This window comes from Emericellopsis cladophorae (genome assembly GCF_022114955.1).
Source record: "Emericellopsis cladophorae strain MUM 19.33 chromosome Unknown NODE_35_length_235423_cov_114_473664, whole genome shotgun sequence".
NCBI classification, from domain to species: Eukaryota; Fungi; Ascomycota; class Sordariomycetes; order Hypocreales; family Bionectriaceae; genus Emericellopsis; species Emericellopsis cladophorae.
Window position 1 is genome coordinate 143 of NW_026250960.1, and position 20,299 is coordinate 20,441.

At 54.9% G+C, this 20,299-nt stretch overlaps 6 protein-coding genes across 6 annotated transcripts; 2 read left to right on the forward strand and 4 right to left on the reverse strand.

Moving 5' to 3' along the window:
* Positions 1-350: 350 nt before the first annotated feature.
* On the reverse strand, positions 351-1,731 carry J7T54_002984 (uncharacterized protein; the record flags this gene model as incomplete). Its single annotated transcript, XM_051507694.1, has 2 exons — positions 351-1,274; positions 1,327-1,731. 2 exons carry the CDS (start codon positions 1,729-1,731, stop codon positions 351-353), a joined length of 1,329 nt encoding a protein of 442 aa, XP_051361061.1.
* A 1,661-nt stretch (positions 1,732-3,392) lies between these two features.
* On the reverse strand, positions 3,393-6,593 carry J7T54_002985 (SWI/SNF chromatin-remodeling complex subunit-like protein; the record flags this gene model as incomplete). The annotated part of the gene is made up of 1 exon (XM_051507695.1): positions 3,393-6,593. The coding sequence occupies one exon, from the start codon at positions 6,591-6,593 to the stop codon at positions 3,393-3,395; it is 3,201 nt and encodes a 1,066-aa protein (XP_051361062.1).
* Positions 6,594-9,587: 2,994 nt separating this feature from the next.
* On the reverse strand, positions 9,588-10,849 carry J7T54_002986 (U3 small nucleolar RNA-associated protein-like protein; the record flags this gene model as incomplete). Its single annotated transcript, XM_051507696.1, has 2 exons — positions 9,588-10,697; positions 10,760-10,849. 2 exons carry the CDS (start codon positions 10,847-10,849, stop codon positions 9,588-9,590), a joined length of 1,200 nt encoding a protein of 399 aa, XP_051361063.1.
* Positions 10,850-11,228: 379 nt separating this feature from the next.
* On the forward strand, positions 11,229-14,441 carry J7T54_002987 (uncharacterized protein; the record flags this gene model as incomplete). The annotated part of the gene is made up of 6 exons (XM_051507697.1): positions 11,229-11,316; positions 11,375-11,875; positions 11,922-12,048; positions 12,215-12,299; positions 12,350-12,395; positions 12,448-14,441. The coding sequence occupies 6 exons, from the start codon at positions 11,229-11,231 to the stop codon at positions 14,439-14,441; spliced, it is 2,841 nt and encodes a 946-aa protein (XP_051361064.1).
* Positions 14,442-15,171: 730 nt separating this feature from the next.
* On the forward strand, positions 15,172-17,364 carry J7T54_002988 (uncharacterized protein; the record flags this gene model as incomplete). Its single annotated transcript, XM_051507698.1, has 4 exons — positions 15,172-15,294; positions 15,355-15,614; positions 15,670-15,935; positions 15,992-17,364. 4 exons carry the CDS (start codon positions 15,172-15,174, stop codon positions 17,362-17,364), a joined length of 2,022 nt encoding a protein of 673 aa, XP_051361065.1.
* A 381-nt stretch (positions 17,365-17,745) lies between these two features.
* J7T54_002989 (Argininosuccinate synthase) lies at positions 17,746-20,187 on the reverse strand (the record flags this gene model as incomplete). The annotated part of the gene is made up of 16 exons (XM_051507699.1): positions 17,746-17,871; positions 17,924-18,088; positions 18,394-18,440; positions 18,675-18,713; positions 18,763-18,906; positions 18,961-19,015; positions 19,073-19,093; positions 19,149-19,242; positions 19,292-19,384; positions 19,463-19,481; positions 19,552-19,644; positions 19,697-19,720; positions 19,779-19,948; positions 20,008-20,032; positions 20,098-20,111; positions 20,165-20,187. The coding sequence occupies 16 exons, from the start codon at positions 20,185-20,187 to the stop codon at positions 17,746-17,748; spliced, it is 1,152 nt and encodes a 383-aa protein (XP_051361066.1).
* Between the last annotated feature and the right edge of the window lie 112 nt (positions 20,188-20,299).

Below are 20,299 nucleotides of genomic sequence, written 5' to 3' on the forward strand. Positions count from 1 at the left end.
ATCACCAAGCTCAGCGTGCGGCTTTGGCAGGTTGCTTCCCTGTTGTGTTCACATGCAAAAAGCGACCGAGTACATGTAGGAAAGCCCTTCAAGTAAGAGTCATTCATTCAATAAAAGAGCCTTGATTCTCTTGAGAATCCCGCGTCCCTGTTTTGATCCCAGATAACGCCATGCAATGCCAAACCGCATCACCGAAGGGGGATTATACAGGCCTCCTCTCTACTACGTGGCAAAAGAACCCCGCCTAGCCTTCTAGTATCCTCCTCTCCCTCCCGCCTTCCTGCCAGTGACCCCGTTCAGTCCAAGTTGAAAGCCCAAAGATACACGCGAACGCACAGAGTGACAGAAGATCACGACGACGCCTTGGTCACCGCCGCGTTGAGGACCTGCGTCCGGAAGAAGCCACCCTTTGTCTTCTCAATGACCTGCTGGTAGACGTTATTGGGCGGGTGGTTCATGACGACGGTGCCGTCTTGGCTGTCAATCTTGGCGTCGAGGCGCGTCTCGCGGATCAGGTTGACGATCCACTTCTCGCCGTCGGCCGGGTTAAGGCCGAGCTTCTCGCTCAGATCGTGAATGTTCATGCGGCTGAAGATCTTGCAGTACGACTCGCAGATGAGGTGGCGGGCGGCGTCGACAAAGGCGTCGGCCGAGGACGCGAGGAAAAAGTCGGAGCGGCAGACCTGCTCGGCGAGGCGGAGGGCCTCGCGCGCCGACTCAAAGTCGTGCGCAATGTAGAGCGCGTTCACAAACTGGGTCAGGGGATCGGTGTACTCGTAGGCCTCCTGGCGAACATAGCGGACAATGTCCTTGAGCTGCTTCTGCTGGAGAGACGAATTGCGCCCACGGTTGCGGCCGGTGATGACGGCGGCAATGAGGTAGCGCAGGACCCACGGGCAGCTGGTCTGGATGGTGTTGATAAAGGCGGCGGAGAAGAACATGTCTAGGATGGGATCCCGGGCCGTGTCCGAGTTGAACAGGGGGAACAGGCACCAGTGCACCAGCATGGTCCTGTGGTCGAGCTGCGCGCGCGGGTTGCTGAACAGGCGCGTGTCGATGCCTTCGCGGACATTCTTGATCTCGTCCACGACCGCGTCCCAGTTGGTCTGCAGGATCTCGGAGGCGAGCTTGCCCCATGTCGCGGCAGCCACCTTGTCGTTGTCGGTGGACAGGACACGGAACTGGTAGAGCATATCGGCGGCGGGTCCGTACTGACCGCACCGGAACTGGAACTGGCCAAAGTCAAAGAGCGCATTCACCATGTCCATGGTCACCTGTGCAAAGTTAGCCCCCCTGTACCCTCGCCCTTGCGGTCTGCAGACGTACACCGTGCTCCTTCTTCAAGAACTCCAAGTTGGCGAGCTTGTCGCTCCTCAGCCCGTTCAAGACCTCATCTTGTGTCAAGAGATCCGCAATCTTGGCCGTCGCAGCCTCGTGCTTCTCGAGATCGGCCAGCACCTCTTGCCTCTTCTTGTTGTACTCGGCGGGCGCCTCGTCGGTGCCGTGCAGCTCGCAGTACAGGCTCGCCACGTAGTCGGTCATGTTGGTGTCCTCCAGCAGCTTGATCTTGCCGCTGGCAATCTTGCGGGCTTTCTCTTCTAGGCCCTGCTCTTCGGCTTGTTCGTTCTCATACTGGATGAGCGGGAAGAGAAGGTGACGGCTGAGATGGGGCGCAAGCTTGGGCATGATGCTCGACCCATCGGTCGAGACTGTCGTTAGAAGGTCCTCCATGATTGCAACAGTTATATGTATGTCGGTCGGTCGATCGATCGGTCGGTCTGGTGGTTGCGTGAGGGCGAGTCAAAGGTCGTCGAGTCGATCGTGAGGCGTCTCGTCAAGGCGGATCTCTGCTCTCTGCAGTCGACAAATGGAGGGGCAATTTTGGCGAAAATTCACCAACACACAAAGTGGTGTGGGGTTTGGACTTGCTAGGCTAGCGAGTCCCTGTGACTGGCAGTCTGGCGCCTCTGAGGGTTTAGCCGGTGTTCGGCCGCCGAACGCTAGAATTGGCATGTCCCGCTTGTCGACAGGGGTGTCATGTGATCTCGAGATTTTTGGTGAAGCTGCGCTCGCATCGTCAGACAAGAGCAGCGTCGCGAAAACGCGTAATCTTCAGCAAATACCTCAATTTACAGTTCGACTCAACTCGAGCCTGCTCCAGCGGCGCATTCTTCCACCCACCCATAGGCTTAAATGCTCCGTCCGAGCCCAGCATTAGCGGCAATGCCTCCCTCCAGTATCCTCCTCGCCATGCGACCATCCAGATCCTGCCGCGCATTCTCGACAACTACTCCGACTCTCAAACCACGCCCAAATGCTCGACCAGCCAATATCCCCCCCCGTGCAAAGCGGGTTATGGTAGAGCGCCCCCCTACACCTTTGCCGACCATCACACCCGAAGCATTCGCGGCATCACCATGGACGATTCGCCGGACCCCATTCGCCCAATTACCGGTGTACAGAGAATGGAGGGCTGGCAAGACGAAGGAAGTAATCATGATCAAGAAAGTCAGCGGCAACAAGAAGTTGTTGATGGAGCAGTTGAAAGAAAAGGCCAACATACCGTCGGATAAGATTGTGTTGAGTCCAGTGACGGGGCATATCGAAGTGACAGTACGGAGCAATTACCCGCGATGGCAAGAGACTCCAAGCTAACATCTATCAGGGTCACTTCTTCGTTCCCATCCAGGACTATATATTGGCACAGGGGTTCTAGGTGGGCCGGGGGGGCCATCACGACTGTATCATCCATTGACGAGCGAATGTATCAAAAGAACCATTTGTACAGCTGTAGCATATAGGTCTCGTCCATGGAGCGGACGGATGAATGTACAATAAATACATAATAGGACCGGCTGACCCGATTGTTGGTACCGTACTCACTCGACAAAAGTCGCTAGCGCTGGTGTGCCTGACGAGACAACAACACTGACAGGAGTGGCGTCAATATCGAGTAAGAATTGCAGCCTGTGAGTGATAAAGCCTAAGGGCCGTGCAGGGCCGTTAAGTGATTCGCACCTTGGCATAGGCACAAATCCACAGCACTAGAGCTGGTGACTTTGTCGACTGAGTACAGTATCAGTACTTCTTATTCCTATCTCGCGACGCGGCTCGAAATCTTCTCGTTGAAAATCAGAATCCCCAACCCCGTATAAATGCAGCAGAAAGCTCTGAGCCGCGACTTCGCTGTGTGTGTGCGTGCGCGCACGCGCTCGATTCAACTCCCATCCTTCTCATAAAGACAGCACGCCAGTCGCATACACCCCGTTTTTCCATACGCTTGTGTCGTCGTCGTTAATTGGTATATATTCAGGTCATGACGTCTCCCAAGCGCCATTGTGTTATGTGCAGTTCGTAAAGCCAAGCATGGGTCGAGGGAAACCCCGACCCCGTCATCGTCCGAGACCGTGGCAGGCGGTGTACTGTTGCATCAAGCCCTCCTTTGCCCAGTCCGCCGAGGTGAGACTGGTAATTTCAAGGAGCTTGTCCGACGATGGTAAATATGCCAAGACTTCCTTATCTGAGTCGCTCAAATCTTTGGCCTTCTCAAAGAGCCGTCGTACAACGGCAATGGCAGTGGATGCGATGAACACCAATTCCAGGTCTCGCCTCGGGGGACCCCGGCCGCCCTTGTGCATCGTTTGCGCTTCGTATATGCGAGACAAGCGTGATACCATCTCTAGCAGGTTTTGAGCGATGTTGACATCCGCCCGAAGCCACGACTTTGTCAGACCCGACTCAGGGCCTGGAGCTAGTGACACAAGAATCTCGGCACACAGCAGGCCTTGCATGATGCTCGGTTTCCGTGTCTCGAAGAACGGAGGCTGGTTGGCGGCGCGATGCCTCTCGATGACTTTGTCAGGTACTGGCGAGATAGCAAGTGCAAACGCGCGTGTCAGTAGCTCATAGGTAGGATCGCTGCCACCGTCCAGCAAGAAGACTGTGCGGAAATGAGTTCGGTTTGGCTCATCACGGGCAAACAGTTTTGCCAAGGCATCGACAGCATGGGGAAGGTAGGGATGCAAGCTAGGTTCGAACGGTGGAAATATCCAGGTGTTGCTGTCGGATTTGGTAGGTCCTGGGCCAGGAGCAAAAGCCACCAAGAAGTGAAGCAGGCAGAGAGCCTCATCGCGACCCGGTATCTCCATTGAACCAGCAATGTTGGACAGCAACACCACCAGATCCTTCATGAGATCCAAGGTATTGGCATGCGTACGTAGAAACATGGTCCGTGTGCCCAGATAGCGGATGATGACGCAAAGGAACTTGACAACAGTGTCCTCCGCGAGAATTGGTTGGTTCTCGTTCTGATCACCGGGTCCTGGGAACGATAGGTTTCGGAGAATCGTAGTAATGCAAATGAGGCGGTCGACGGCTCGGTCAATCTGATAGGCGTTGCTACCATATGCCGGGCGCTCATGTACCGTCCATTGTTCCATACGGCAAGCTCGCACAACCTCGTCATAGTGCGCAATCTGCAATTCGTCGCATACTTCCGCCGTATGATCCACAAGAACCCCGATAGGCTCCTCGGCAGCGTCAATGAGTGAGTCAATCAAGTCATCGCACCAAGGTAGTCTGATAAAGTGATGAGGCTGATGCGGCGAGTTGGAAACAGTGACAAGAGTGTCAAGAGCAACTTTGATCTCCCCATGCATGCCGCTTTGCAGACCTTTTGTCAAGGCATGGATATCGATATTGCCCAGCTCGGCAATCTGGGGCACTGCAGGGTCAAACCGTAGCAGCTCGTGTCCAAGGCGGTAGACGCTATCCAGATCAATGCCACCATGCGAGGTCAGTTCTCGAGAGCATGGCGTGTATTCGTCGGATTTGCGAAGGACCTCTGAGGGTGCCGGTGGCTCGCCGCGGTCGTGAGCCATGTGCGGCTGCTGCGGCTGCGGTTGCGGTTGCGGTGGCTGCGGTGGCTGCTGTTGCTGCATTGATATGCTGCCGGCTTTGCTGTGGGCCGGTGAAGGCATGACAAAGTCAGGCTGGACAGGTGTTTCCACGCCTTTTGACATACTGTTGCGTTGGTGGTGGCCATGGGCAGAGGGCGGTTGGGCCATGTGCTGTTGCTGCGGGGTGCTCAGACCGTTTACCGGCGGTTTCACTGGCGTCTGCTGCTGCAGATTGGACTGCTGTGTCTGTTGTGGCTGCTGTTGACCCGGATGCATATGCTGGCTCGGCTGTTGTTGTTGCCTTTGCGCCTGCTGCTGCATTTGCATCTGATTCTGAGATTGCTGTCCTTGGGCTTGTAGCATCTGCTGCTGCTGCTGCTTATGTTGCATCATGCGCTGTTTATGCTGAGCCATCCAGACCTCTTCAAAAGTGTACAAATTACGCTCGTAAATGTGCTTGAGGGCCAGAGCGGCGTTTGGCATTTGCGGCGGAATCCCAATGGCTTGCGCAATATATGGCCATCCGTTACTAGCCATTATTTGCTTGTAGCCACCTTTGTTCTGGACAGCTTGAAAGAGGAGCACCAAATTGACTGGACGATCTGCAATCATAGGATTGGTGTCCAACGGTAATCCTTTTGCGCTCATCAACGATGTGAGGTTCTTCATAAACTGCTCGGGGTTTGCAGCTGTCATTCCAGGCCGTGGTCGCATTGCCTGCGCTTGGGGGCCTTGCCCATTGGGCGTACCTGGCATTTGTTGAGGAGGCTTGTTCATCATGCCACGTCCCATCGGCATGTTGCCTTGGAGTTGCTGCTGAAGTCGCGCTTGATATGCAGCCAGCTTCTGCTGATCGGTGGGTGTCTGGGGCATCTGCGCCCGTTGTTGCTGTTGTGCCATGCCCATTTGTTGCTGGGCCTGCTGCTGCTGCTGCTGTTGATGTTGCTGCTGCTGCATTTGCGGGTACATATGGCCCATTTGCTGCATATGCTGCATCTGAGCCATGTGTTGAGGCATCATCGTGTTCGGGTTCGGCGAAGGGCGCGCATTCGAAGGCGACTGGGAAAACGCTGGGTTATAGCCCGGTGGCATGTTCTGTTGCTGCTGCTGTGGCTGTTGCATTTGTTGTTGCATGAACTGGTTTGGCTGGGGCGTCCCTTGCTCGGAAGGAACAGGAGAAGCGTGCGGAGCGAATTGCTGGGTACTGGGAGAGAATGGATGTGGTGAGGCGGTCGCGACTCGTTGTGGCACGCTGCCGGGACGCATCTGGTTGTTCATGATGGGCGATGGACTCGCGTTAGCGGAGCCGTTGGCTTGGAAATGTGGGAATTGCCCGGCCGTCTGCTGAAACCCGGGAGGAAAGTTCTGCTGCTGCGGTGTTTGCGATCGCGAGTTTGGCAGCATGCCAGGATTTTGCGTCGGGGAGCCTGATGCACCATCGTCGGAAGGTCTAGGTCTTTTTGATGGAATGACAGAGTTGCCTTGGTAGGCTGATGGATTTTGTTGCATCGTCGCTGGGGAAAGGTTGCGCATCGCACCATTCTGCATATTTTGCATCTGCGCAGGATTGAATTGGCCCGGGTTGGCCATGAAGGCAGAGGGGTCCATCATGGCACTCGCAACGTTCGGATCGTTCATGTGAGGAAAGCCGTTGCCATTGTGGTTCGGATTGGCGTCATTCATCCAATTGCTCATGGCGATGTGCCAGGCTCGATTGAGCCTTCGCGGCTTGTCTATCGAGAGTTGTCGTCAGCAATCAAAGAATCACGAAAGTGACTCCATCGACGGAGAGCGAGACGAGGGTATGTATTCGAGCGAATCAATTATGCGCGCACGACTGATAAGGTCTGATATGAGGTTCGAAAAAGCCGGATCGCGCGTCGCGAGGCTGTCGGTTATGTGGAGGTGACAGACCAGAATCGGCCAGCGCTGTCGGGGTGGACAGAATTGGGGGAGGCAGGGCGCCTTACCTTCAGGTGCAGCAACCTGTTAACAGTCGCACTTGCCCTTCTGGCATGCAACGTGTTCCGATCCTGGGAGCCCAAGAATAAAGTCGAGCGCAAAATATTATTCAGGATATGTCGTCCAGAAAATCCAAGTCAGGAAACGCCAAGCCGATGATAGGTCGCGGGATGTGAGGCTTGTGGTAGTCGCCCGTGTTAGTGAGCGCGTTGAGCGGAGAGGCTGGTGCCTGCGCACTATGGAGCGACGCGCCACCCAAACGCAAAGTTGGCTGCGACTCAGCAGACGGAGACTTGAGCCGGACAAGCGACTCGAAGCTAGCGAATGGCTGTACAAATGGGCCACTCCAAAAGCAATCCGGACGAAAGATACTGTGTATCGCGAAGACGATCCAGTGTGCGTGTGCCAGTGAAAGTCTGGCTGCGTCAGGCGGCACGAGGATCGCGTTGGGACCTGGCTGAATGGGTGGGAAAATGTCGTTGGTCTGCGACGCCAGGGGGCCAGTGGAAGTGGCGCGTGTCAACTGGCCAAAGCGACGTTCGTCTTACCTAAGGTAGCGGGGGGGCAGGTTTCCAAAGGCTAGTACAGAGTACAAGTAACAACAGGTGCTGCGAGTTCTGCTTTTGCTCGTGCTTGCGCATGCGCCGACGGTTTCGGTTGATTGAGAGCCTGGTCAGTGAGAGGAGTGGAGGAATCAGCAGGACAGACCAGGTGGGCGAGACGGCTCGCGGCCTCTTGTGAATTCCGGCAGCTGATTGGTACTCCGGAGCGACAGACCCAGTAATCGGAAGCAGCTGCATTTGGACTAGGTCAGCAGAAGAAGCCCGCGTCGGGCCAATAGAAGTATTTTCCCATAGCTAATAGGCCAGCCTCTTGGTCTGTTAGGCTTTTCGACTTGCAGTATGCTCTTCGATAGCAACCAAGCTTGGGACACTAACAGCACAGTCGGGAATGTCGCGTTCATGCGTCGCTCACCGTTGGCGGTACGTTGCTGTGACTTTTGGCGTGTCAGAATTGATGAGAGTAACGATTGTCTGTCCTGCGCGCTTTTGAGGGTGTAGCCGCCAAAGTCCTGCTGCTCGCACTTGGTTGTGTGATATGACTGTCATTGTGGCTGAGTGATTCACATACGCAAGTAGCTCAAAGGTCGCATCCCAGGAACTCAACTTTCCCTCCCAAAGCTGCAAGCTCGACAGCGAGTAGTTCCAAGCCTCTGCTTGAGCGGTCGCCGTTCAGAGGAAAGAGTGAGTGCAACAGTCGCTTGGCGACGCCGTATTCTAGGGTAGGACCGGGCGGATGATCCCGAGAGGTCTTGGCACAAGCATCGTTTTCCTCATGTTGGCGAGTGCGAATCTACACGATGTCTTCCGTCGTGCAGACACTTGCTCAAGAGTCCTCAATCTGTACTTGCCTCAGATTGTTCTTCCCAAGTTCGAGGTGTAGTGGTTCATCACCCTTGGACCAGCCCCACCATGTACGACACTGGCCTGGGATGGCACGCACTTCGTGGATCGGCTGGGCGCAATGACTGCTGTCGGGGAGCAATTTCGCCCATTGTCGCCTTCGAGAAACTGCTCAAACATCTTTCCCCATTCCAAGACGCAAGGTCGCCAACTGTCGTTCCAATTTCCTTGTCGAGGTGGCGCTCTCGACCATTGTGCTGGCAGCGGTCGATCCCGTAGCACGCGTGACGCCGTTGGGCGCCGCCAATGCGCCATGCGCTGTGTGGGTTTCTGGCGGGTGGAACGTCCCCTGTAAATCAAGACCCCGACTGGCACTCAGTCATGTTGCTCAAAACCGCTTCATTTCTCCTCAGCAGTGACGCCTGAAGTGAGAGTGCCTCCAATCCCTCTCATTAGGGCCGGTATTGTAGTGTCCTTTCATATCAGGCCCATTTGGCTTGTAGTTCTGGTGGTAGAACCGCCCTTTTCACTGACAAGTGCTCGTCGCAGAGGCTCAAAACGGGAGGCTGCCCACGTAGGTTGAGCCGTCTGTAGGAGGTAGCATCGTGACGTCGAGCGCCATCAAAGCCGCGACGCCAGCGTGGAAACAAGTGAGAATCAGATCAAGGGGAAGAATTGTCGTCAGAGAGGAGGCAAAGGTTGTGAGAGGAAGCAAAGTGGCTAAAAAGTGAGAGATTGAGGGAAGGAGGGCGGAAAATGGTACATCGGCAGATACCTCCATGGGCGCCTGCCTCCAGTTTTAAGTTCTCCAGCTCTCTCCCCGACCTGGCAAGCGGCCTTCACAGCCATCCATCAGCATCACATCAAGCGGTCCGTGTGTTATGTGACGTCGCGATGTGTGGCCTCTGCGATGAGGTTGCCTTTTGGGCTTTTCGAATTCCCGTCATCGCTTCCAAGGCACTATTAAAGGGCTGAGGAAAGCACGCGTGTAGGTATTGGCAAGGTTTGCAAGGCGTAAACCGAAATGGCCCTCTGACGGACTCGTGCGACGCCCAATACCCCATTTAGATCTGCAACCACCACCAGGGCCATATTATTGCTTGGCACGGGCCTGCCGGTTCATTGACTTCATTTACCTGGCCTTTTGGGTGTGAAATAATAATGTCAACTGTTTCTTTCCTGCGATGTTCTGCTTGACTGGTGGGCGGAGAATGGATGCGTTGGCATTCGTGGTGGTTAGGGCAATCCGCTTTTTCACGCAGAGTCATTTTAGGGGATCCGTAGTCGCTCTCGTCGACGTTTCATTTTATGATATCGGTACTGTCTAGAGAGCTTGCATCTTCTGCTGCGTGTGCTCCAACACCTGACGCAAAGCCTCGTCTAATTCGGCGTCCGCTAGGAAGTCATCGATCCAGGCCACCGTCTTGCTCGCCAGCCCTGCCTTGTCATCTACTATCGCCAGATACTTGTCCAACCGCGCCAGCACCTCTCTGAGGTTCTGCACGAATTCCACCGTGTTGGCCCTCAGCCCAAGGATTGGTTGGCGTACGTGACAATCAGCGGTGGCGGGGTGCGACGCATAGTGGTTGTCCATATGGCTGAGGATGTGCTGAGAGACCTTGGGCTGCGCCGAGACGCTGCGATATGATGCGACAATGAGGAAGAACTGTGCCGCGGCCTCGGGGCCAAAGAAAGACTGCTTTTTCGAAATGTCGAATATGGCCATGGGTATCTCACCGTCCATCGCTGGATTGTTCTGCAACTGTTTGGCCGCTGGCTTGTCGATGACCTTAGCCTGCTCCTTGGAGGGTTGAGGAAGCAGTCTGCCTTCCTCATCCAAGTCGCTTTCTTCGTCGCTGTCTTCGATGCGCAGTTCATCATCGGCACCGTTCGACTGATCGGGCTTCAGAGGGTCATTCTGGGGCTTGTCTGCTTTGCGCCTGTCCACCTTGGCCAACCAGTCCATTTCGCAACGTGCGTACTCCAGCCACAAGGTCGCGTCCCGTGTGCAAAATCGGCATCCGCGCATGAAGAAGCTCCTGGCAGAAGCCATGTCACCATTGTGCGCTGATCTCCTGCCAGCCATCGTCCAGAGCTCGACCTCGTTCGGCATCATTCGCAACGCCTCAGTCATGACCCTGCGGAACCGCTTGGACGCTTTCACCTTTGCGGTATATTGTAAATACTCCTTCCAAAGCCAAGCGCTGCTGGCATGTCGTTTTGTGCCTCGGTCGTAGATGGACAGGACACGGCCTTGACCGGCGTGGCCTGAGGCCAAGTGTCGGATCTTGAGGCGTTGGCATCGCTTCACCCGCAGTGTTTCAAGGGACTGCTCCCATTTTGCATAGGCTGACCAGTCGGCGGGTACATTGCCCGGGGATAGGACACGATGCTCAAAGTCGTTCCGCTTCGAGACGATGTTGCGAATTTCATCCTGCGAGAAAGTTAATTTCCTGGAGTGTAGCGAGCGTGGGCTGTCTGGCATGGTCCACGTACCTGATTGAAGATGTCCTTGCGCTCCCATTCTCTCAATTGTGGCACAGACTTTTCGAGAAAGAATCTCGCCTTGTCAGCGACGCCAGCCATGTTTCAAGGTCCCTGGACTGCTTGCGGGATGCAAATCGTGGGGTCTGGTGCTGAGTCGAGTCGCTCGCTGTACGAAAGTTTTCGAGAAGGGCTGGCCAACTTTTTAGTGGAGACACTGCGGTCAGGCTCAGCCGCCCGTGCTCATGCGCCACACCGAGACAAGCTTTGACAGCTGCACGAGCCACAGGAACCCTTGAACAGGGAAGCAAGGGAACTGCCGGATGCGACACGCGCGTGCGACGGGTCACAGACGCCGAGGTGATTCTTCTCTGCAGCATCACGGCCCCTCTCCCCTCGAGCAGCGTCCATTGCCGAACAGATGTGCTTGTAATTATATCGCGTACACTCGCTCTCGCGCACTCTCGCTGGACTCGTCGCGATGTCAAAATACAAGGATAAGGAGGGCGAAGTCCTCTTCAGCCTCGGGGGGCAGTGGGTTAGCTGGGCACACACTCTGGTCGCATACAGTAAGCTATCATATCATATGGCGTGAGGGTGGAACGGACAATTGCTAAGACGCCGCAGTTGCCTTCGCCAGTGCCCTGGTCGTAGGTATTGCGCTGCACTACCATAAGATTGTGAAGAACGAGCATTATGGGTACCCTGACGAATGGTTCCCTTCCGTGTCCGCGACGATTGGCGACCGATACCCCGAGCGATCTTTCTTTATGATCTTTATAGCCATCACATCGGGCCCTCGCTTCGCACTCGTTGGACTATGGTACCTTCTGACCAGGAAGTCCGGCTCGAGGCTTCCTCGCGTGGTAGCGCTTACGGGTGTCTTCAGAACCTTGACGTGTGGAGGGTGGACGTACATCACCTCGACTGACGACCATGATTGGCATGATATTCTCATGATATCCTACATTGTCGCGACTCTGCCGTGGACCACGGGCTGTATTGCGTTGAGTCCGGCGAATCCGAGGGCCATCCAGCTGCGCAAGTACTTTGCTGGTGCTTTCTTCGGAACCCTCGTGCCACTGATCTACTTTTTCATCCAGCACAAGGTGCACAAGGTGGCTGGCGGTAAGACTTCTCCATGCTCTGGGTTGGACGTGACTGACAAGTGAAGCCTACACGACGTATGCCTTTTTTGAGTGGTCCCTCATCATCCTCGACATTAGCTTCGACGCTATAACCGCCCTCGATTTCTCGAGCTTTGAGATTGTAGTCAAGGATAATACTGGCTTGAGCAAGGGGTACGTGCGCCGGCTCCCGAGATAGCGAAGGGATCAAATAAAGTGGCGTGAGACCATATTCTAAGTTGTCCAGTGAGAACCGTTCGTCTGTGCCGTCAGCTGTGTTGGAGAAGGAGTACGCAATGACCCTCCCAATTCTATAAGCTCACATACTGACAATGGACAGGAAGGAAAAGGCCACTGCTGGTGTCTATTCTGCTGGGTTCACCTTCACCCAGACCTTCGACACTATTGCTAGCGTGTACCACGGAGTACGTAACGAACGCCGGAGAAGACCTACGAATGCTAATCAACCATGTAGTTCGTCTTCTGGACGACTCTGACTAGTCTCGGTGTTGTTGTCTGGTGTAAGTCCAGGTGCTGCTAGGACCAACTGAAGATCGTTACTGACTGCCCTAGTTTTCCCTCTCTGGTACATGGGTATTTCTGGCTTCGAGGCCTTCATTATGACCACGATATCGCCCCTTTTCCTTGCCAATGGACCTCTCCGCTCATTCGCCGTGCATAATCAGCGGACCATCCATTTTTTGTCGCTCTCTGGCATCGCCTCGTACCTGATCCCCAACCCGACTGTACGCCTGTGTGCTCTCGGCTTCGGTGTCTTCATGTCCTGCTTCAGCTGGACTGCCACTCTGGTGGCCGAATCTGTCCACGAAGTTCGCTTCGAGTCCAAGGTTCTAGGCCTGATGGCGGGACTCATCCTTTCGTCAACCGCCAAGTTCATCTGGCAAACGAACAACCCAGTCTGGCCAATTATGCACGCCGAGAACGGTGGATGGAATGGCGTCGGTTTAGGTCTTGCGGTTGTGGCTGTGTTCGCCTTCTCCCGCAGGGCGCCCCTCACGACGGGCTCGAACGACAAAGAGCTGAAGGGCTCACCGTCGCTTGCCGCCTTTGGCATCGGTGGCTTGCTCTTTGGTCTTCACTCACTGCTGTCCGACACCAGTACGATGATCCTCTGGGTCTGGGAAGGCTTCCCCATTCGAGGGCCTTACTCCTCGACCCACGGCTGGTGCACTGTTGCCGCGATGACCGTTGGTCTCTTCGCTGGCGTTGCGCGCCCTCAAGTGACTGGAGGTTACCTGGCTTTCGTTGCTGGCGCGTCTGGCGCGATGGTCCTCACTTTCTTCAGCCACTGGACTGGGTACCTGGGAGCCCTGGCTATCGCGACGTACTTGATGGCCGTCTCAGTACCCCTGCTATCATCTGCTGTTCGGAAGAGCCCAGCAGTCAGCTTCGGGGTAGGCTTTTTGCTCTACAACTTCCTAGTCCTGTTCCACGTGTGGGTCGTTGCGTATGCCTTCGTGCCCGGTGGGTCGCTAGTCCGCGAGCACAGCGACTGGGTGCAGATGACCATGATGGCGTTCATTGGCCTCGGCGTCGTCAACTACAACCGATCTGTGCCACGCCGCCAGGAGCCCAAGGCCAAACGCCAGGCTGCCTCCCAGCACAAGAAGTACTTTGGCGTCGCGACACTGGCCGTCAACATTGTCTTCCTCTGCGCTGCGTATAGGCGCTTCCCCACCAACGACTATAAGCCCTATCATCCCGAGGATCGAGTCATGACAGCCGGGATCTGGACCATCCACTTTTCCCTGGACAATTACATGTGGTCTTCGGAGTATCGCATGCGCGACCTCATCAAGGACGCTGAGCTTGACGTTGTTGGTCTATTGGAGTCTGACCAGCAGCGGATCATCATGGGCAACCGTGATAGCACCCAATTCCTCGCAGAAGACCTGGGCATGTACGTGGACTACGGGCCGGGACCCAATAAGCACACCTGGGGAGCGGCGCTGCTGTCCAAATTCCCCATCATCAACTCGACGCACCACCTCCTCCCTAGTCCCGTGGGTGAGCTGGCGCCCGCCATCCACGCGACGCTTGACGTCTACGGCCAGCTTATCGATGTCTTTGTCTTCCACTCGGGGCAAGAAGAAGACAAAGAAGACCGTCGCTTGCAGTCCGAGTACCTCGCTGAGCTCATGGGGTCCACGGACAGGCCCTCGATCCTGCTCAGCTATCTCGTCACAAAGCCCCTCAAGGGCAACTACAACACGTACGTCAGTGACAAGTCGGGCATGAACGACGTCGACCCTTCCGACCGGAACCGCTGGTGCGAGTACATTCTGTTCAAGGGCTTGAAGCGCATCGGGTATGCCCGTCTCAGTCGTGATTCAATCACCGATACGGAGCTACAGATTGCCAAATTCGTCGTTCCCAAGGATGCCGACGAGATCATGCAGCAGAAGGCTCTGTCTGCCGAGGAGCGCAATCGGCGCGTTACGGAGAGCCAAGTGCCTAAGGATTGGAGATTCCCAAGCTTGTTCCGCGGCAAAGGTGTTCGAGGTCATCGCTATCACGTGTTTAAGAAGCCGAGATACTACAACTAGGTGTAGTTGGGGCACTCACTCTCAAGGTCCTAGGAGGATTCAATAGACGGGGGACATATATGATTACGTTAATGTTTACGACTCGCTAACGCAAACTCAGTATAATGCCAAGCCGCCAAGGTAGCTGATACTCTTTATTACAGTTTGCGTCCTACGTAGTGTACGTACCTCCTGGGACGATCGTCGTACCCAGACTCGTATTCAAGTACCGGCCTCAAACCCTTCTTCTGCGCAGCACGAAACCTGAGACACCACCGCTGGCGTGAGTCTTGACGGCAGCCCTAACTTATCTTACCGCCATGCCCTTGAACCTCCTGCCCAGAGGCGCTTGGCGTCCGCCATTGGCCTGTCACCACATCCTGATACCGACGACGACAGGGATTGGCAATATATCCACCGGGCGCCATTCACTGCCAGCCAATCCATGCCCTGGTGAATTTCCCAATTGAATTGCTGCAAACAACGACGCCATGCAGGAGGCGCGCTGGGCGTTTGAGCGTCTGGGCGTTTGGCGCCATTGCTTGTCAGTCCGTTTATAAGACGACTGGGACGAACATGTTTCTGTTTGTTCTCCTTCTGCAGTCTCTGGTCGAGTCTGTTTGTCCCTCGTTTTTTGCAGTCTTTCACTGAAAGTGTCATTCCCTTTTTTTTTCTTCTTCTTCTTCTTCTTCCTGCTTCGTCTCTCTCTCCCTCTCTCCTTTTTTCTTTCTTATCCCACATTCGCTTCAAGATGCGCAGTGCGTTGGTCTCGCTGGTTGTGCTGGCTGGTTCCAGCGCAGCCGCCGCCGGACAATATGTCCTCAGCGAAGAGATTTCGCCCGATAACTTCTTTGATAAATTTGATTTCTTCGAGGTAACATTATGATCATTGCCTCTGTTCGGCGGGCAAAGCTTGGCTGACGCTTTCTGGCAGAGTGACCACACCACTGGCGACTACCTCGACGTCGATCCCGCAGGCGGCTTTGTAAACTACGCCAAGGGCCCATCGGATCTTTGCAGCAGCCGAGATGGGCATGTCTCTCTTGGCGTCGATACCACAAGTGTGTTGCCGGGTGATGGACACGCTGGGAGGGACAGTGCGCGCCTGGAGACGAAGAAGTCGTACCAGTACGGCCTGATCATCGCCCGGTTTGCGCAGTTTCCCAAGGCGCAATGTGGCGTATGGCCAGCCTTGTGAGTGCAGTATGGGAAGAATTTAGTTTGCGAATAGCCGCTGATCTTTTTGAAGCTGGACACATGGCCCCAACTGGCCTGATGGTGGTGAGGTGGACCTGTACGAGCAGTGGAACGATGCCACCAAGAGCGGTCCCGTCTTCCACGTCGGTGACTCGAGCAAATACGGCCAATGCATCCTCGACGGCGAGGATCAGACTGCTGAGGTTGTCACTGACAACTGCGACAATACTTTCTCGAACGAGCCGCACCAGTACCTGAACCAGGGATGCATCACTAAGGATGCAGCTGCGCCTTGGGCCAACCCCAACGGCGGTGTCTGTAAGTACTGAAGAGAAGTCGTCGGAGAGAACGTAGCACTGACACTTTCTATCAAGACGCCATGGAATGGACATCCGACTTTATCAAAGTGTTCACCTGGACGCACGAGACTGTCCCAGCTGACGTTGCCTCGTCAAACCCCGACCCTTCCAAATGGGGAACACCCGCGGCTTTCCTGAAGAACAACAAGTGCGATATTGACAAGCACTTTGGCCCCCAGAAGATGGTCCTCAACATTGACTTTTGCGGTGCCCCTGCTGGCTTGGAGAGCGAGTGGGGCAAGGCCTGCAAGGCCGCGACTGGGTACGATACCTGCGTCGAGTACGTCGCCAAGGAGCCCAAGGCCTTTGAGGGCGTCGAGTTCAAGATCCAGGACATCAGGCACTTTGTGGTTGGCGAGGCCGATGACAAGAAGGGTGATGACAAGGAGGAATCTCCCGAGACGCCCAAGGAGGAACCCAAGAAGGAGCCCAAGGAGGAACCTAAGGAGGACCAGGACCCTGACAAGATTAAGGGACCTCAGGTTCCCACGTCCATCATCCAGCCACAGCCGCCCAAGACAACCGAGGAGCCCGTTATCCTGACCTCCAATATTCCCGTGCCTTCATCGACCAACGGCGAGCCCGACAAGCCTGACAGCACCCCGTCTCCGGAGATATCAACCATTGCCTCGTCCGAGCTGCCGCTCCCGTCCGAGGAGGGACAAGGCATCAGCACCAAGCACACCACGACCCGCAGCACTGTCACCGTTACAGACTGCCCGCCTGAGGTGGTAGACTGCCCTGGACGTCCTGCCAAGTCAACCCACGTGCCAGTGAACGAGGAGCTGCCTGAGCAAACATCCAAAGCTGTGCTGCCAACCCAACATCCATCGACCTTTTCGACCCGTGTGGTCGTGACAAAGCTCACGACCATCTGCCCGGTAGACGAGGACGGCAAGCCGGTCAAGACGGAGACACCTGTCGAGAGCCCAGAGATGCCGCACGAGACACCTGTGACCTCGGTGAAGCCCACGCCCAAGACGACTCTCACACCCAAGGTGCCCGCGAAGCCATCCACCGAGACGCCTATCAAGCCTACGGTGACCAGCTTCGTCATTTGCCCCCCTGGCGCCGAGAACTGCCCAGTGGACAGCACAACCGCAACAACGCCAGCCCCTGAGCTGGAGACGATTGTCGCCCCAAACCCAACCCCTGAGGAGCCAATCCCCGAAGAACCTGCTGTCAGCCTCTGCATGACGTGCGAAATGCCATCATTGTCGACCTCTCTGGGACTCCCCAATGCCACGCCTTTACCGATTGACGACTGCGAGGGCGATGACTGCCCTCCTAGGCCGACGCCCGTGCCAGGTGCTGGAACCAATATCTCTGGGGGAAATACTGGGTTGCTCTTGGGCGCGGCCTTTGTCGGCGTGCTTGTGCTTTTGTAATCGTGGGGAGGGCGTAGTGCATGCCCTGTAACTACTTTCTGACAGATAATTAGACTATAGACTGTTAATGATTCATACTCGAGGCTGGCCCGGCGACTGTCCTGTTGTGCATGTCGAGCCAACCTGTCCGTCTCACAGGTAGGGATGGGAGTCAATAGTGACTTGGAATTGATGTGTGATTTGAATCTTTGACACCAAGCTTTATTTATGAAGCCATGCTCGTAAGGGGCCAGACTGGCATTGAGGCTGGAGCACTGTATCATGGGCATTGAGCTCGTATTCGTGATGTCCAAGCACAACATGAACCACTCCATTCTCGCCGATCTTCCTCCGTCTATCAAAAGCTTCTGCAGCGCTGGAAGGCTAGCATCCCAGGTCTGTCTACTGACGCTTGGAAAGGGGCTCGCCATCCCTGATCTTGCGCTCGCCATACTTGGCGATGCGGATAGCATTCACGTTGATAAACCCAGTTGTGTCTTCGACACTCCAATCCATTTCAAGAGTGTCCTGTATTTCTTATATCAGTTTTGATCCGATGTGGTCCTCTTTAGACACTCACCATGCTGCTCTCTTCTTCGCTGTAGAGATTGGATGTCTCGCTGGAGCGGCCAACGATGATAACGTTGCCCTTGTATGCAAGAGCTTCGACCTTGCCGTCAACCTGCTTCTGGCTGATAGCGATCGACTGCTGAACGAACTCACGCTCAGGCGTAAAGTACATTCCCTGAAGAGATGTCAGCAATGTCTAACCCGACAAGAGCTGGAAGTGAGGGGGCTACGCGCGTTGTAGATACATTGTGCCCAGTCTTCCGAGAGACGGTCGCGAATGATGCGCACCTTGCTATCCATCACGAGACCCTGAGCAATCGTTAATTGGAGTCCTATACTTATTAGAGATGGAGAGCGTTTAGATTGGCCCATGCTCAGGTGCCTCTTGACTCCCTGGAAGAGACGACTCTGGAATCGCATCAAGGGATATCAAACACTGCAGCATGAGCCAATCCAATGCTCAAGGAGGTGAAAATTTACCTCCAGGTTTAGATGCAGCTTGCGCAAAATAGTCAAGCCGGGGGTATCTGCATACAATATTAGAACATCCTGTCAAAGTCCATGGGGGAGAGCGGAACAGGTGTCGCCTGCGACGGGGCCATGATCTACGTTGCCGGCCCAAAGACGCCTCCAATAACAAGAAAGTATTAGAAAAGCAAGGAAATAAACGCGACTGACCGTAGCAACCACGAGATTTCAATCCTGGAATAAAAAAATTAGCAATCGCGTGCTGATGTTAAGTTCTCTAAGAGTAGGCTTACCGATGAACCTCGACTCGACGATATCCTCGCGTCCAATACCTGGGACTACGTCAGTACTCGCTTGAAAGCCTTCGGTTCGCAGTCCTACCGTTGGCACGGCCCAACTCGTTGGCCTCCTTGAAGATCTCCAAGGAGCCAGTGACGGCCTTGCCCCCAACTTCAAGTTTAACGGGAACACCCTCAGCAAAGTGGACGGTAAAGCGAGTAGGCTCATCGGGAGCGTCCAGGGGATCTTCGGAGAGGCATTAGCGCAAAATCTAGAAGTGTGTAGGCTGAGTCGCCTCACCAACTGTGCGCTTCCACATATCCTTCGGGGGCTCCATGTCTGTTTGCTCGAGAATCTAGCAAGTTCAGGGTTAACAGGGCGCAGCGAGGGGTGTTCCCATAGGAAGACTTACACCGGCCTCGTATGAGCAGTGCTATCGGGTCGATAGTCAGTATTACGAAGAAGCAATGGGACCTGTTCATACATACGATGATGTTGTCGTCCATAGACCAGGGGGCCTTGGGAGTGGAGCTGACGGGGATGTTCTGCTCCTCGGCGAACTTGAGAAGATCGGCACGTCCCCTGCGGAATGATTAGCTTGATACAGCAGTGAACACAAAAGGAGGCTTACTGGAATCGGTCGAAGAACGCAGGGATGCGCCAGGGGGCCAGAATCTTCAGCTTGGGGTCACATGCCTTCCACGCCAGCTCGAAGCGGACTTGGCTAGAAGAAGGCAGTTAGTACGGTGCAAGAACGATAGAGGGCGACAACACATGTATCGAGATCATGATCAGGACTTACTCGTTGCCCTTACCGGTACCTAAGGGTAGGGTTACGCGTCAGCGACTGGACCGAATAGTAATGAGACCAGTTGAACCACGACAACTTACATCCATGGCTGAGGATCGTGCAGTTGTTATCCTTCGCAACTTGTACCATTGCCCTGGCCAATACCGGCCGGGCTAGGCTTGTGCCGAGAAGGTCTTCAGGGCATTAGCGATGTCAATGAAGAGCGTCCGAGGCGAACTATCTTACAGGATCCTTCATAGATAGCGTTGCCTGATGGATTCCGTTAGTAAACCCGCTGCATTGCCATAAACAGCCTGTGGAGACTTACACTGGATGGCGGGCCACACCAAGTCGTCAATCAGCTCCTGCTGGACATTCTCGATGACCATCTTCTCAGCGCCGAGCTTCAGCGCCTTGGCCTTGACGGCATCGAAGTCTTCCTCCTGGCCGCAGTCGCCGAGGAAACACACGACCTCATAGCCTTGAAGGACAAGCCACCTAAGAGCCATTGGTCAGCGCCGCTATCCGTCAGAAAGTAAAACACGGAGACAAAGTACTTGAGAATAGTGGAAGTATCCAGACCTGTCCATTGGTCAGAATATCTGATGTTGACGTTGATGATATTGCTTCTGGAGCTCTCAACTCACCGCCAGAGTAGGCACTGGACAAGGGTCAGTTATCTTGCTCGAACCAATTGAGGGGCAAATGACTTACAGACAAACACGTTCGGGAGCCATGATGAATGGTTTTCGACGTTTCGTGGACAACACAAGACGTTACTGTTGGAAGTGACTGATAGATATGATATAATATCTCGACAAAATGATGTTGTCCCGCGAGTGTGAGGTT